This window comes from Asterias rubens, chromosome 13 (genome assembly GCF_902459465.1).
Source record: "Asterias rubens chromosome 13, eAstRub1.3, whole genome shotgun sequence".
In the NCBI taxonomy this organism is placed as follows: Eukaryota; Metazoa; Echinodermata; class Asteroidea; order Forcipulatida; family Asteriidae; genus Asterias; species Asterias rubens.
Window position 1 is genome coordinate 12901694 of NC_047074.1, and position 15962 is coordinate 12917655.

Consider the following 15962-nt stretch of genomic DNA (forward strand, 5'->3'; position numbering starts at 1 on the left):
TTGTTTTATTTCTATTTCTGAGGACCTTAATCTTCTCTTCTAGAAAGTAATGTCCTTCTCAGTTTATTTTGTAATTAGATCCTTCTTAATGTTACTTTTTCTTTTTTAATTGGATCAATAATGGCCTTGAAGGCCAGCGAAATTTAGTACTTGACACAGTACTTGCCAAGTATTATTTATACTAATGTTGCCTACAACACGAGGCTGTGAGAGAACAGAGAATCTGTCACTTTTTAACGGTTCAATGCAGACGCACATGTGGCAGAATTTAGCATTTTGGCAAACATAGCATATTGGTGATTAATTGGAACTACACCAAACAATTTGTAAAGTGAGTTTCTTATGCTGTACTTTAACGTATAAATCTAAACCCTTTCTGTCGACACCGTAAATTGAATTCTATTTCCGAGGGTCCTAATTTCTTGTCTAGACATAAATGTCCTCCTTAATTTTGTGATTCGATTTTTCTCATGAACAAACTACATGTGTAGTAAACAATTTGACAAATTAAAGGCAGTGGACACTATTGGTAATTGTCAAAGACAAGCCTTCACAGTTGGTGTATCTCAACATATGTTTTACATAACAAACCTGTGAAAATTAGAGCTCAATCGATCATCGAACTTGCGAGATAATAATGAAAGAAAAAACACCCTTGTCACACGAAGTTGTGTGCAATTAGATGGTTGATTTCGAGACCTCAAGTTCTAAATCTGAGGTCTCGAAATCAAATTCATGGAATATTACTTCTTTCTCGAAAACTATGGCACTTCAGAGGGAGCCGTTTCTCACAATGTTTTTTACCATCAACCTCTCCCCATTACTCGTCACCAAGAAAGGTTTTATGCTAATAATTATTTTGAGTAATTACCAATAGTGTCCACTGCCTTTAAAGTTGAAAATTTCGAAACTAGAGAAAAGACTTGAAAACAACTGAAAAACCTGTGAGTATTGATTACCTTAGACCTCAGATGTGCTCCGTCATGTAACCCTAGGCTTGCATCCAAATGATTGAAGGCCATTCCTAGATCTCGATAGTCCAATAATGTGACCCACTCAGATGAGCTATTGCCCACATCTAAATAAAACCAAGGAATCCAAGCTTGGGTATAAATACAAGCACTACACAATGAACAAAGGAAAACAAACAAACAAAATGTACATTCTTTGATTGAATTTTATGTCTGTAATGTAAAGCTGAAATCGTTACGATATTCAGACATTTGACTAACACTAACAGATTTCTCTACGTGAACTTCAAATACATTTGCAGCCTTTCAAATAGAAAACAACAAATAAGACGTTTAATAAGAAGTTTATTCCATACTTTGTTGGACGATTAATATACAATCTTTATATTGCTGCGAAGTTTTAAGTTATAAACACTTCATTTAAAATATTTCTTACCAGAATGCTTTGCTTTTTAAGTGATTAAAAAAAAAACTCCTTTTGGGGAGTTGTGTTTTCGGAGTACAAATACAGAAAGGCTTTACCATGGTAAGTCAGAAAGGCTTTACCATTGTAAGTAAAAATCTCCTGTTCCACTGCCCATAAGACATTGGTTACAAAGGGCTGTAACATCACCGGGATGCTCCATCGGGCGGAGATACCAGACGTAGAGAGCTGGTATGTGACGTCATCCTCACAGGGTTGAGATGGGGCGGTTGAGTGATGGGATAACCCGGTAGGCGTGGTTACTGAAGAGGAAATGTTTTCAGCAAAATTTAGATGAAGATAAAACCAACAAAGATAGCTTAACACAGTAGTAACGTACAATTTTTTCCATATAATTCGGACAATCCTAATCTCAATCCCAGTTTGATTAAACCCGTAGAAACTATAATATTTTTTTTAAACATACCTTAAACATGTCGTAAAACCAAACAAAATGAATTAAGAAACAGTTAATAATCTTACTGTTATCAGGATCACATCCGAGTCCATCTTTAATAAATGCCCCTTCTAGTATTTGTCCCTCTGGGATGACCTTGATACCGTCTGACGTCACGATGACGCTTCCAGTTTCAGATGTTGCCCGGACAGTAAAGTAATAAGTCTGAAAGTCCAAAGAAAAAATTTCAATTGTTGGAGTTTAAGGACTTAAAGGAAATGAACTGTGAGTACGACAACAATTTGATTAGTAGGATTTTAAACTCTGCATGGTGGTAATACGATAAAGAAAAATTAGTAACACCGTGTAATGATAATCTCTAAATTAGTTGGGGGTGGTTCTGAAAAATAACCGTTGGTTTCAACTCGACGTTTCGATCAGTAGGCTATGCTCTGCTCGTCTTCTGGAGAAAGCTGGACTCTGATGCTGCATGCTGCTTAATTACTTATGACGCGGATTAGCTTGGTGATGCACGAAGGCGGATTTAATCTGACTATTGTACAAATTATCTGTACACAAATGATATGTTTGGTATTTGTTTGTCTTAACGCAACGGTTTAAAAGCATTATATCTTTATCACCAGCAAAAATACCAAAATGCCTTTCAAAAGTTGGACCAAAGTAAGCCCCTCAAAATGTTATTTACCATGAACGGTGTTAAATCAAGTCCGTGTAAGTGGTAGGACGTGGCATTGCGGACGTCGATGAAGCCATTGCTGACGTCGTATGAACCATTTCCACCTGTTCCTACGGCTACTTCATAATTGATATCAATATGAGGATGTTCAAATCCGTACCACTGAGCGGAGATTCTTGACTGATCGATCTGTACATCGGCGTCCTGAATAATCTAACGAAACAAGCTCGCTCGTTTAAAAAGATTAGATAACATGGAAGTTTATTTCAAATTGGTAATCAGACAAGCTATACGCACTGCTAAAGCTACCTCGTCTCTGCCGAAACACTATAGAATGTTATTTGGTTTCGTCGGCAATCCATATGATTACCTAATGGCAGTGGACACTATTGGTAATTACTTAAAATAATTATTAGCATAAAACCTTACTTGGTGACGAGTAATCGGGAGAGGTTGATGATATAAAACATTGTGAGAAATGGCTCCCTCTGAAGTGACATAGTTTTCGAGAAAGAAGTGATTTTCCAGGGATTTGATTTCGAGACCTCAGGTTTAGAGTTTGAGGTCTCGAAATCAACCATCTAAACGCACACAACTTCGTGTGACAAGGGTGTTTTTTCTTTCATTATTATCTCGCAAGTTCGATGACCGATTGAGCTCAAATTTTCACAGGTTTGTTATTTTATGCATATGTTGAGATACTCAAAGTCAGAAGACTGGTCTTTGACAATTACCAATAGGGTCCAAAGCCTTTAAGACAAATTTATCTAGATATATTTTGCCACACAACCCAATTCTTGTCTCTAAGACACATACCCCAAAGTCGGTTACAACCTCTTCCCCAGTTGGTGACACATCCAGCACGACCCCATGTGACGGCAGTTGCGCAATATGCCTGTACACAGACGAGGTTCCTACTGTCGATAGTCCGGCACCATTCTTAGCTTTGACTGAGATGTAATATTCATGATCACCATGGAGATACCAGCTTAGATCATCCAATAGGAAGGCCGCACAGAAGGTTTGGGATTCACACGGACCGATGACGTATTTGTTTTTGGAGCGAAATGAAACGGTGTTCGTGCCACCTCTCGTTTGTCCTACAGCGAAACAGATCGAGAACACTTGATTTTCCTTAACAACTACCTTAACTTGTACTCGTTATTTGTATCGCCAGATACACAAGTCTTTAAGGCCACTTCAAGGTGTGTGCTACAATCACTAACCAGGGGTCGTGGCCGCCCTCTCTTGGGGCTGAAACAGGGTTCACCCCTTTAAGTCCATCATACATATAACGGATTGGGTATCATCCATCATAAGCCTGGTTCGTAGAACAGAAAGCATCAGCTACCTTACACTGCAAAAACGTGTAACGGTCCATACCTCTTTAAGCGCTTTTCTAAAGATCCAATCAACATGTGCAGAATTTTTACCAATACTGTGTAGGTCCACTGTTAAATACCGTTCCAATTATTTTACGATTTTAGGCGGATCAGGTTTGCCTACAAAGACTTCCCATAATTATTCAAATTTATCTCGAAAATAAACAAAGATTTAGTAGAGCAACACATTTTTGGGAATTGAATCTTGTTTGTCAAAACATTAATTAACTGTTTAAAGCATCTCACCAATGCCAACTTGATATGCAAGTTCTGCATCTTCATCGTCCGTGAAGTCGTCGTCACCCCATTCAGTCACCAAATACTCGCCGTCTAAATGGACCAGAATATGGCCAACAAACATGGGTCGCGTGGTGTCCACGATAATAGGTCCAACAAACTGCATACGGAAACAAAATTATCACAATATTAATTCTGTCTCAGGTTTGTTGTCTTACTCGTTGTTAATTAACTTGAGCTAAAATTATACAATGACAGATACACAAAATGCTTGGCGGTCACCTGTGAAAGAAATAAAAAACTTAAAATAAAAAGGCCCCCATCCCCCTCTTTTTTGTTTTGCTCTGCCTTACGTAGTCTTGTCAATTCTGACCTGACCTTAACCCTATCCTTGAAGCGCGAAGGCTTATCTGAACAAACAGTTGTTGAAAATAGGAATAGTCAATGATTACTTCGCGAAAACAGCCACGTGACGTCAAAATCCGCTTCGCATTCGCAGGAAGTTCAGACCCGGCTTTACCAATCCTTCTAAAAGTTGGTGCACATTTTGTGACACGAATACACATTTTAAAACATTCTTAACCATACATACACTGGAACAAGCCAACTGTGCTTTATTGACAGCTTTCACGACCAGAAAGAAAACATTTCCCTGGCTGATGTGGGGATGATACATCACGAAACGATCACGACCGGATGCTGACATGAAGGCCACAAGGTCAGGGTTCGGATTGGATGGGTCACTGCTCAGACCGATCTCGTAGTCGTAAATGGAGCTCTCTGCGTCACTCCCGGACCAAGAAAAGAAAATCTGGAAGACAAGCAATAAATGCTAAATTAATTTACATCACACATTATTTTAAAGGCAGTGGACACTATTGGTAATTACTCAAAATAATTATTAGCATAAACCCTTACTTGGTGACGAATAATGGGGAGAGGTTGATGGTATAAAACATTGTGAGAAACGGCTCCCTCTGAAGTGCCATAGTTTTCGAGAAAGAAGTATTTGATTTCCAGACCTCAATTTAGAACTTGAGGTCTCGAAATCAACCATCTAAACGCACACAACTTTGTGTACCAAGGGTGTTTTTTTCTTCCATTAATATCTCGCAAGTTCGATGACCGATTTAGCTCAAATTTTCACAGGTTTGTTATTTGATGAATATGTTGAGATACACTGATATACAACTTGAGATACAACTGTGAAGGCTAGTCTTTGACAATGACCAATAGTGTCCACTGCCTTAAGAATTTTAATATTATTAAAATAGCTTAAGAAGCATTGTAGGAGTATTATCTAATGTACAGTATTTTATTTGATTGTAAAAATCTTTAACAACAATTATTTCGCTATTACATTGTATACGCATTTTGTAATGACGTGTTAAGTTTGACGGTACGTAAATAACTTTGAACTGAGTTGACATTGAATTGATTCTATGACTTCATTAAAGTTTATCTTGTGTTCTAAAATCCTACGTGCCATTCTTGTTAGAAGTTTAGGCTTCAAAGGGCAACACCAAGTTGAATTAGTTTGTCCATCAATCTAACGACTTTCTGGCTTTTCTTAAACTTTTGAGTTTCTTACATGTTTGTGTGTAGGAAGAAAGAACTTCACTTGAATGCCAGACGTCCACTGACAATTAATGTCTTCTCCAATAACCGAGACTGAATCATTTAGGATTTCTTGGCCTGGGTACAGCGTTATATCGCTCACTACGGTTGCTTTAGACCTGAAAACAAAGAAAAGTAGTGTGTTTATAGAAAACAAGTTTTGATGTCTAGCACAATCAATCGTTTATTTGGTTGATACATTTCTTCACTTATTACGTTGTCTAATCGTTAACCTGTGTTTGATTATTTACCTGCAGACATCAGACACGTTTAGTAGCTCAGTCTTCTTTCGATGTTCATTGATGAACCACACACGTCCCTCGCTATCCTTGGCAAGACCGGGCCTCATTCGAACATCACTGATTGATATATTAGACAACTCTGGTGGGCTAGTGTCGATCATGACACCGTCAGAACAGATAGGAACAGACAGCTCTAAGGCACGGTTGTAGGCGATAACTGTGATGAAGTACATGCCTGGTGAGGGCGCTGTCCAACTTGCATGTGTGACGGTAGTTCTTGTCATCTATGGCGGTTACAATCGCCAAGCACATAAAACAATGAAATGGTTGTTAAAAAAAAAAAATCCATATTAAGGGGACTTTATGTAACTCAGTATTGAAATTCATCGTTGTTTTAAATATGAATAATATTGGTTCTGAGTTCTTACATTGTCTTTGATGGAGGGTATCGTGTCAGCTTCACCCCAGCATGTGACGTCATAAAGATACTCATAAAACTTGACCCCACTCTCCCTGTCAAAGAATCCTTCCCAGTGCGCAGCGAGGTCATTGCCCTCTTGAAAGTCGACCTCACCTGACCCACGCATCCCATCATGCACCACACCAGCTTGAGGGGGCGATTCATCCACAGTAATCTATACGGATACAAAAACAAAAACAAAACCGTGAATGTTTAAAGTGCATTACAATGCCAGTTTAAAGGAACTATGTAGAATTTTTTTTTCTACCAAAACAGTGTAGGCACTTTTTTGTAATCCACCATTACATACACTGACAAACCTGTCCGATCTTCTGTTGCTTTGCATGGCTTAAAGGAACATGACAAAAATCGGTTTTGCTTACAAAACAGCTGCTGTCGGTTTTATCAAAAAAACTGACAAAAATGTAGAAGTTCGAAATTGTTCGGACATCCTTGGTCATGAGAAAATAGTGAAAACGGGAAATTAGTTTTATTTCTTTTTCCTCAAAAATTACATTTCAGACAGACATTTTTCAAGGGACAATTTCTACTATCATCATCATTACCAATTCTGTTATGTTCCTTTATGAATTATGTTTTTTTGTTCACAAAACCCATCTAAGCTTGAGAATACTTTACCTTCAGTAATTGCGATGTCACCTGTCTAGCATGATTGGTAACCGTCAGCCTAATGTAATAGTCAAAGTCATGAACACCAATGTGGAATGTGGGTTTGAACCCGTAGTCTACATTGTAGCAGTCACCGATAGGGACACACATACACGTTACTGGATCACAGTCGTCCTATGACAAACAAAAAACAAAAACAACTAATATAACTAGAATTGTTATTTGATAAGTTTTCTTTGATTAGTTGCTTTCATCAACAACTTTATCAAAATACTGTTGATAAAGGCGAGCAGATTTATTGCTTTTAGTTTTCATTTAACGCTAAACTATTTTGTGATTGTTTTTCTTGTACAATGACCGTTCCGGCTTTCCACTAAGCTCCGCGCACGTGAGCAAGACACGTGTACGAGCACTCCCAATGACATTCTGCACGATTCTGCCGCGCGTGCCAAATATATGCGCACGCATGACCGAGTTTGTCCGACCACAATCATTGCTGTGATTGGTCAAATGGGTGAACGTGCACAGTTTGATTGACAGGCCGGATCGGTCCATTATTGTTCAACTGAGTTTCCTTCGTTGAGGTTTTAGTTTGTTATATTTTTTTATTGTACGATTGCTTTTGCTTGTATGTTTGTTTTATGTTTTCATACATCTCTGTTTTAAAGATGCTGGATCGAAATCTAATTCGTTGAAAATTACTTCTTTCTCGAAAACTACGTTTCTCACAATGTTTTATACTACCAACAGCTCCCCATTACTCGTTTGCAAGTAAGGTTTTATGCTAACAATTATTTTGAGTAATTACCAAAATAGAGTCCACTGCCTTTATTAAATTACATTTGCTTGTTATACATTATTAGTACCACCTTGTGTATTGTTAACCTTAATGGAATAGAAATAGAGTTATTGAATCGAATGTACTTCCTTTTACCTGGTCAACCTTGACTGCAGCAACTGTCTGACTCCCGCGTTCAACCTCGCTCCCAGTGTGGTTGTCAAACAGACGCCACTCGATGGTTCGAACCCCACTGTGTATGTCGTAGGTCCTAAACTCAACACTGAAAGAGACATTGGAAAACGTATGGACTTTTCTTGTCTAGATTGAATTAAGATGAAATATATTGAATCCACGACATGGGATTGTTTTTCTTCAAAATGTGTATCTGTCATATGATATAAGGGCGCCATATAACGAACTAAGCAACCGTCACTTTGGAGAACACGTTGTTTCTTATGCATCAATCCACAATGTCCACCAGGGAGCACCATGATAAAAGTAATGGTTATTTCAGGAGTGATGAAAGTTTTAAATAGTTATACAAGTTCATGAAAGTTACTGTCAAATTAAAACTTTACTAATCAATCTCACCTTAAATCGTGCAAGTCGACTGAATTATGTACGGATATATTTACATCCTTGCCCCGAACCAGCCAGAAATCTTCAATGATTGGTGGTGAAGAATCAGCATGAACTAATACACTGTCCCTCACGAAGTGACCGGCGATATCTCGAGCCTCTACCCAAAAGCGAATGGAATCGCCGTCTACCAAGGTCAGGTCGTAAGTTGCCTGTGTGTTCGACGCTTCATTACTCCAGTGATCCGAATTGTCGTCTGACGCGTTGACGATTGACCTGCCACCCCGATGGTCAATGTCGTGAAAGACTCGGAACTGTGTAATGCCGAGAGCATTCGGGATGGCTGCGCGGCCTCGCGTCCCAAAAAACTGGTCATAATCTGCTCAGTGGAAAACATGCGAACGAAAGGAAAGACAAACATTATATAATACAACTTAGTTGTGATGAACTGTACAATAAGCACAAGGTTCAGACCAGCCATTTTTCAAAAACACATAGCAACAAAATACTTGAAATGTGTAGAAACATTAGGAACTACATTTAGGAACTACAACAAACAAACAGGAGCCAATGGAGTGCTCAAAAATGAACCAAATCAATATCAAAAAGAGTAACCCCTTAAATGATTTAAAACATAAAAACAAGCAATCAAAAAGGGGAACACTTTGCATGGAAAAAAAAAAGAATGTACCGCAGTCGGGATCATGACATTACCTCACGTCCATTCGCCATAATAATACAACTCGTATGAAATATTTTGTGCATTGCTCATGGCATCTGCCAATGTTTTACATTTTAGATTGATGTGAAAGCGCACAATTCAGCTGTAATCAATTTTGAAGACTGAAGCATAACACAAAAATTAACCCAATTTTCCAGTTCCGCTAATTGCAGTTAAGAAATCAAAACGAAAAAAATTGTTCACAAGTTAGTTACTCACCGACGTCAATACTACCACTGACCCATTCACCAATTGATTTCAACAACCCCTGGTTATAGTGATGTAAGTTAGCAAAACGGTTCATCCAGTCCAGATGCACCGAGGTAGTTCCCCCAGTCGTGTCTAGTGTGGTAATCCACTCATAGTTGGTTTCTGTGGTCGCAGACAGAACACGAAGTGGGTATGTGTCCTGTATGGTGACGTCATTCGGATCATCATCAAAGAAGACGAAACGTCTACTCAGCCGAGAGTTGTCAGCACTGTCAACCACTGTCAGGACGACAGAGTAGACACCTTCAGTTTGATAAGAAAAGAAAACACTTTTGAAGACAGTCGGAGAACACTCATCGAAACGTCGAAATGTTTAACGATTAGTTCTTTCCAGAATCCCCATAGTTCATGAAGTTATCAGGTCTCCACAAACCTCACTTGCTCGATTGAGGTTTCTACCGAACTTACAGCTTCAGCCAAAACCCTATGGCATATCTGATAAATACTTACCAATATGAGGTAGGGTGATCTCCTGTCCAGATTCAGCGGTATCGGAATATACAGCAGGGCTGTCTAAGATTTCGGTCATCTGGTCACCATGGCTTCCTGACAGTTGTCTCACTTGTAGGTCAAACTCTTTGATACCAGAAAGGTCGTCGACCCATCCATCCCACGTGACAGTAATCGTTCCCTTTAAACAATGCAATGACAATTAATTTGTTTATATATTAGGCTAATCCTATAATTGAAAAATGAGTAGGGTAGATGGCCTTAGCTTTCTTTCGATCCAAACCGGACCTTCTTCAGAAGCATAAACAAGTATAACCAAATACATTAGAGAAAAGAGAAAAGAGGGAGAAAGAGATTAAGGGAAGGATCAAGAAAAACGGGGAAATTAAATATATAGCCAATCAAAGTTTCTACTTGAGAAATAATTGGTTACTGCTATGAACCAAGAGGAGTGTAGTGGTGAGGACAAAGGATGTTCAGTATGAACATTTGTTAATTATATTAAATCAAACAAGATAAATACCTTTTCACTTAGAGCACATGTCAGCAAGCTATCACTTGGACATAAATATGTTGCGTTCAAAAAAAAAAGGTAGAATAAAACTCTGCATCTGCAAAACCTTACCTGTGAAGTGGCGTCATCACCTGCATGCAACATAGTACTTCGGCATCCGCTGATGACATCCACACAGTGGTAGGGGTCATCAAAGTCAAAGATGAAAGTTGAGTACCCTGACGTCGTACTGCCCTGGTAGTATCGGGTAACGATTCTGTTTGAGTTATCCCTATCATATAGTTTCATGTTTCCTCCACTGACTGATGTAACGGTGCACCGTAGTCTGAAATTACGTTCCAAAGACGTAATCATTCAATTACACGAAGGCAACATAATTAAGGTATCCCCAAGTTGGGGATTATTACTCACATAGTTTTTGCCTTTGAATATTGGTTGTCCCTTTAAAGGCAGTGGACACTATTGGTAATTGTCAAAGACTAGCCTTCACAGTTGGTGTATTTCAATATATGCATGAAATAACAAACCTGTGAAAATTTGAGCTCAATCGGTCATCGAACTTGCGAGATAATAATGAAAGAAAAAAACACCCTTGTCACACGAAGTTGTGTGCGTTTAGATGCTTGATTTCGAGACCTCAAGTTCTAAATCTGAGGTCTCGAAATCAAATTCGTGGAAAATAACTTCTTTCTCGAAAACTATGGCACTTCAGAGGGAGCCGTTTCTCACAGGGTTTTATACCATCAACCTCTCCCCATTTCTTGTCACCAAGAAAGGTTTACGCTAATAATTATTTTGAGTAATTACCAATAGTGTCCACTGCCTTTAATTTGTGTTCGTAGCGCATATCACCTTTGGAGTGTAGTCGTTTCTTAAGGTGAAGGAAAATGCAACTAGTCTAATGCGTATAATTATGATACATGTTCTTCTTTGTGTCTGTCCAATAATCCTATGATAAAAAATGATTTTGGGAGCAGAATAAAATATTGAGTTATCCAAGTTGTTTAAAGGCACATGACAAAAGTGGTAACCACTTAAAATAATGTTTTGCATGAAAACTAACCTTCTCGGAGTGCATGGTTATATGCAATGGAGAGCTGTTGATAGTATAAAACACTGTGAAAAACGGCTCCCTCTGAAGTAATGTTAAAGTTTTTGAGTAAGATAACATTTCGCTCAAATAGTTAAAGACTTTAGCTGAAGCCTTTTATTCTGCCTCTGAAAGCACACCAATTTGTGGAACAAGGGTGTTTTTTCCTTTTATTAGTCACTTACAACTTCAATGACAAATTGTGTCAAAATTTTCACTATTTTATGCATACGCTGGGATACACCACGTGGAGAATACTGGTGTTTGACAATTACCAAAGGTGTCCAGTGCCTTTAAGCTTGACAGCACTACTTTAATTATCACTTACATGTCTCCACTGGTTACCGTCCATGATATGGGGAAAGTACGATCACATACAACTAAGGCAGTCGCAGGATTGTCACGAGACCCGGAAGCTAAGCAGTTTGCCGCTGTCGCTATTGATAGTGTGCTGTCTTCAACTCCTGGGGCAGGGGCAAACAAAGTATAAATATTTGTGGACATAAAATCCTTATTTCGTTGACTTTACCTTATGAAAGATAACCCGAGTTAGAAGTCATATTGAGAGATAAATAAAGAAGTGATCATATTATGAGAGACTGGTTAAAGTTCGTTTCAATATCAGTTAAGGCCGAATCCGAATTGGCGGCTACAGCTACGGCTGTGACTGTTGCTAAGGGTGTTGCTAAGGACGTCATATACCTCAACGCATGATGACGTGGAAATCTAGCCGTAGCCCTAATTACCTTTATACGGTGTGGTATGGGCGTATGGCTAACATTGCCCTTAGACTGCCAGCAATTGTGTGTTTAAAGCAGTACGTAGGCCTATACTATTCCTTTGTGTTATAGTTTTCACACTTGAAAAACAAACATGGTGTTAGTGTACTATTTACTGGTGTGCAAAAGCAGTAATGAATGCTATTTACTGTACAGCACAAAACACCATCCTCATAACTGTTACACAATAATAATAATAATACAAAATCTTAACAAACCCCGTAAATGCAACTTCTCCCATAGTGGTAATCACACCGTGGAACTCACTACCACTTAGCAGCAAACATGCAAAATCACTTCAATCATTGAAGGAATTGTTGCAGACCCACTTTTTTACGTCGACAGGGATTTTTTATTCGTTTTGATTTGATATGTCTGTTACGCTTATCTGTCCCTCTTAACTTGATAACTGTAACATTGGTGATATGGGTTGTATTTCAATGGATGGTCAGACAAGTGTTTCTCAAGTCGAGATTTTAATTGGTTTACAGTTGGAGAGCTAACAAGTGACGGGGAGTTCCAGCTGTTTGTACCAAGCACAGGGACTGCGAACTGAGAAGGTATTTTGTCTCATCATATTAACATGAAATTTTCAAATCTTTTAAAATTTGAAAATGTTGGGCTGTAAAGGAACTCTGAGGAACTTACGGTCTACGACTGCAGTAATGGTTGCTGTGACGACACCAAGTCTAACACTTCCGATGTACGGATGGCTAGTCTGTGTTAGAGGCGGAAGATGGGTGGGTTGGTAGGAGCTTTTCGATACAATCTGTAGTTCAACGAAGTCTCTGACGTTCGTATAGACGGTATCCGTACTGCCCTGGATGGTCGGTGATTCTAAGGTAGTGGTGCCCTTCCTTAGGGTTGCACGATGCTCTGACAGTACAGGTGCTTGACTTGTGCCCACTATTTTACAAGTAATACGGAAAATGAAGTTAATCTGACCGATACTAATATTATTATTATTATTTTTATTTTTTTAACACATTTAATTTGAACAGCCGATTAAATGTTGTTCCTATAGAAACATTTGAGACTGCTTTTTAAGAGTCATGCTTAATTTTTGTTTAAACGCAAATTTAACTTACTTGATCTGCAGTCAGTTCCGTAGAACCCAGTGGTACAAGAACAAGCTCCATTCGTGCAAGACCCCGGGTAGCAGGCATTGCTGTCTGTCCTCCAAGAACATTGCTCTGGGAGGAAGCAGTTAACAATATTTATAATAATAATCATAATTGTAGCTTAAGTCAGCATTCACGAAAAGAATGATGTGACAGTAATTCCATTTCCAAAACGTATATCTGAAGTCTTTTATTTTGTTCAGTGAGTAATAACCTCTTAATCAAAAACTACGTTACTTCAGAGGGGGCCGTTTGTTTCAATGTTTTATACAACAGTAAGCTTTTATTCTAAGTTTTGTTTGTAACCAATTAGCAATAGTGTCCAGCGCCTTTAATGAAACTAATTACTCACTGATGCATTGTCTCTGGTCGTATGACTTCTTGTAGGCGTAACCATGAGATGCGCCATAATCACCGTCGCACGTGTCGCATTTCTGATCATAGGCAGTGGTACAGAACCTTGACAGACAGTTGTAAATCTGCGTACACGCTTCACAAGTTGCATAAAGGGAACGTTAGTTTTAATACATCGATGCACACAATAAGTCATTTTGAAATATCATGAACACAATACTATAACACGTTTGTGTGTGTAAATTTCTCCGTCTATACATGTACACCCACAGCAACAAACAGTGCATTTGTACTAATTGTCAACCATATTTCAAAAAGGCCAATTTTACGGTTGACTCTATTCTCACTACCCACACTTCTGTTTCCGTACACTATTATGCATAGACCAACCATTGGCAGAAGTTTGGGGGGGGGGGGGATAATCATTAGGAAAATCAGTAGAATAGGTGATTCTTAAATCTGATTCCTTCAAATATGTTTAGCGAACAAATAAATCATTATACTTACAACTGCACCGCGGTGAGTAGTAACCGCGACTGCAGCTACTGCAATAATCAGGACTGGTGCAACTGCCTCCGTTACTACACCATGTATACCCAAAACATATTGCTAAAACAGGGGAATAACAACAGTTATAGCCGCATTCTACATTGTATGCTTTTAATGTGTTAACCGATGCAATAATATGATGACTTTTGTTTCCATGTCGCACTGGGTTTAATATACAGGATCATACATTGGTTTTGTCAACATACTGCTGTGTTAAAGCCAACATTATAAAGAAAGATACCAAGAAAATGAAATTTAACCGTTTCAGCTGAAAGCAGTGACTCTTCTTACTGAGAAAATTTGAAAAATTGTCATACTATTGTTCACAAGTACGGGGAATGGATCTACAAATAGCAAGGTGACATGGGGTACCAACTTCGTCTCTGGCATTATCATTCGCGAACGGAAAATTAACCGACCCTCAGAAATGCTAAACAAACTTTGAAATTTTGAAAATCATCGAAGCTATTACTTCGATTTGTCATTGTCTTACCTTTACTTTAACTAACTTTATTTCCGATTCCAGTTAGGAATGTGACAAATATTTACAGAAAGCGTGAATAATAATAATAATAATAATAATAATAATAATAATAATAATAATAATAACTAGACATTAGGTGTTTGTGAACAAACACAAAGCTGTTTCGTGTTGTTTTGGTTTAATTATGTGCTTCAATGACCAAGGAGTTATACTCTGAAAAAAGTTTTGAAAAATGTTTAGTAGTTCTTAAGATATGGTCCCACTTCCGGTTGACCCGGAAGTAGGCGTCAACACGAGGTCACGGTTTTTCACAGTCAATATTAATGTCTTAGGAGTTTGTAACTGAAAACAATTAGAAAATCGGTTGTGTAGTTCTGGAGATATGGTCCCACTTCCGGTTCACCCGGAAGAAGAGGCCAACATGGGGTCACGAGTTTTCAGAGTCAATATTAATGTCTTAGGAGTTTGTAACTGAAAAAAAATGTGAAAATCAGTTGAGTAGTTCTTGAGATATGGTCCCATTTCCGGTTGACCCGGAAGTAGAGGTCAACATGGGGTGACGGGTTTTCAGTCAATATTAATGTCTTAGGAGTTTGTAACTGAAAACAATTAGAAAATCGGTTGAGTAGTTCTGGAGATATGGTCCTACTTCCGGTTGACCCGGAAGTAGAGGTCAAATTGAGGTCACGGTTTTTCCAAATTTTTCCAAGGAGTCTTAAACTACAAACAAGTTAAAAACTGGCCCTGTACTTCTTGAGATATGGTGTTTCAAAGATTTCCCAATTAAATATGCAAATGAGGGTCACGTGGTTTCATTAGGAATTAAGCTTAGGTTGTTACATGAAGACAACTGCTGGCTACAGAGTCATACACAGAGTTTTACAGAACCCTTGTAGTCACTGCAGATGTATGGCTTCACCGGGACACCATACTTTCTCGTTTGCCGTGAAAACAGGAAAAACTCAAAACAAATGGGGCTAGTTGAAGTCATCGAAGATCGGTGTGTGGTGTGAACATTTTAAATGTCCATCAAGTTTTAATACATGTTTGAATACTTCATATTAACAAATGAAAATAATAAGGGCATCGGTTGATATAAAATAATGATGCCATAAAAAATTATTATGGTGGCATTATTTTTTCCCAATTCAAAGAAAAAGGCATAATACCGTGA

General features: G+C 38.4%; 1 protein-coding gene across 1 annotated transcript in view; it reads right to left on the reverse strand.

Annotated features, from left to right (window-relative positions):
* The window catches only part of LOC117298747, a 40168-nt gene extending 25474 nt beyond the window's left edge, over window positions 1-14694 (reverse strand). Inside the window, 21 exon segments of the mRNA XM_033782067.1 lie at window positions 960-1078; window positions 1518-1697; window positions 1918-2056; window positions 2538-2741; window positions 3345-3628; window positions 4157-4307; window positions 4740-4958; window positions 5739-5883; window positions 6016-6290; window positions 6435-6641; window positions 7106-7270; window positions 8031-8157; window positions 8469-8835; window positions 9397-9690; window positions 9898-10078; window positions 10523-10736; window positions 11830-11965; window positions 12929-13186; window positions 13369-13473; window positions 13754-13891; window positions 14622-14694. Coding sequence (XP_033637958.1) covers window positions 960-1078; window positions 1518-1697; window positions 1918-2056; window positions 2538-2741; window positions 3345-3628; window positions 4157-4307; window positions 4740-4958; window positions 5739-5883; window positions 6016-6290; window positions 6435-6641; window positions 7106-7270; window positions 8031-8157; window positions 8469-8835; window positions 9397-9690; window positions 9898-10078; window positions 10523-10736; window positions 11830-11965; window positions 12929-13186; window positions 13369-13473; window positions 13754-13891; window positions 14622-14694 — 3981 coding nt within the window.
* Window positions 14695-15962: the final 1268 nt, after the last annotated feature.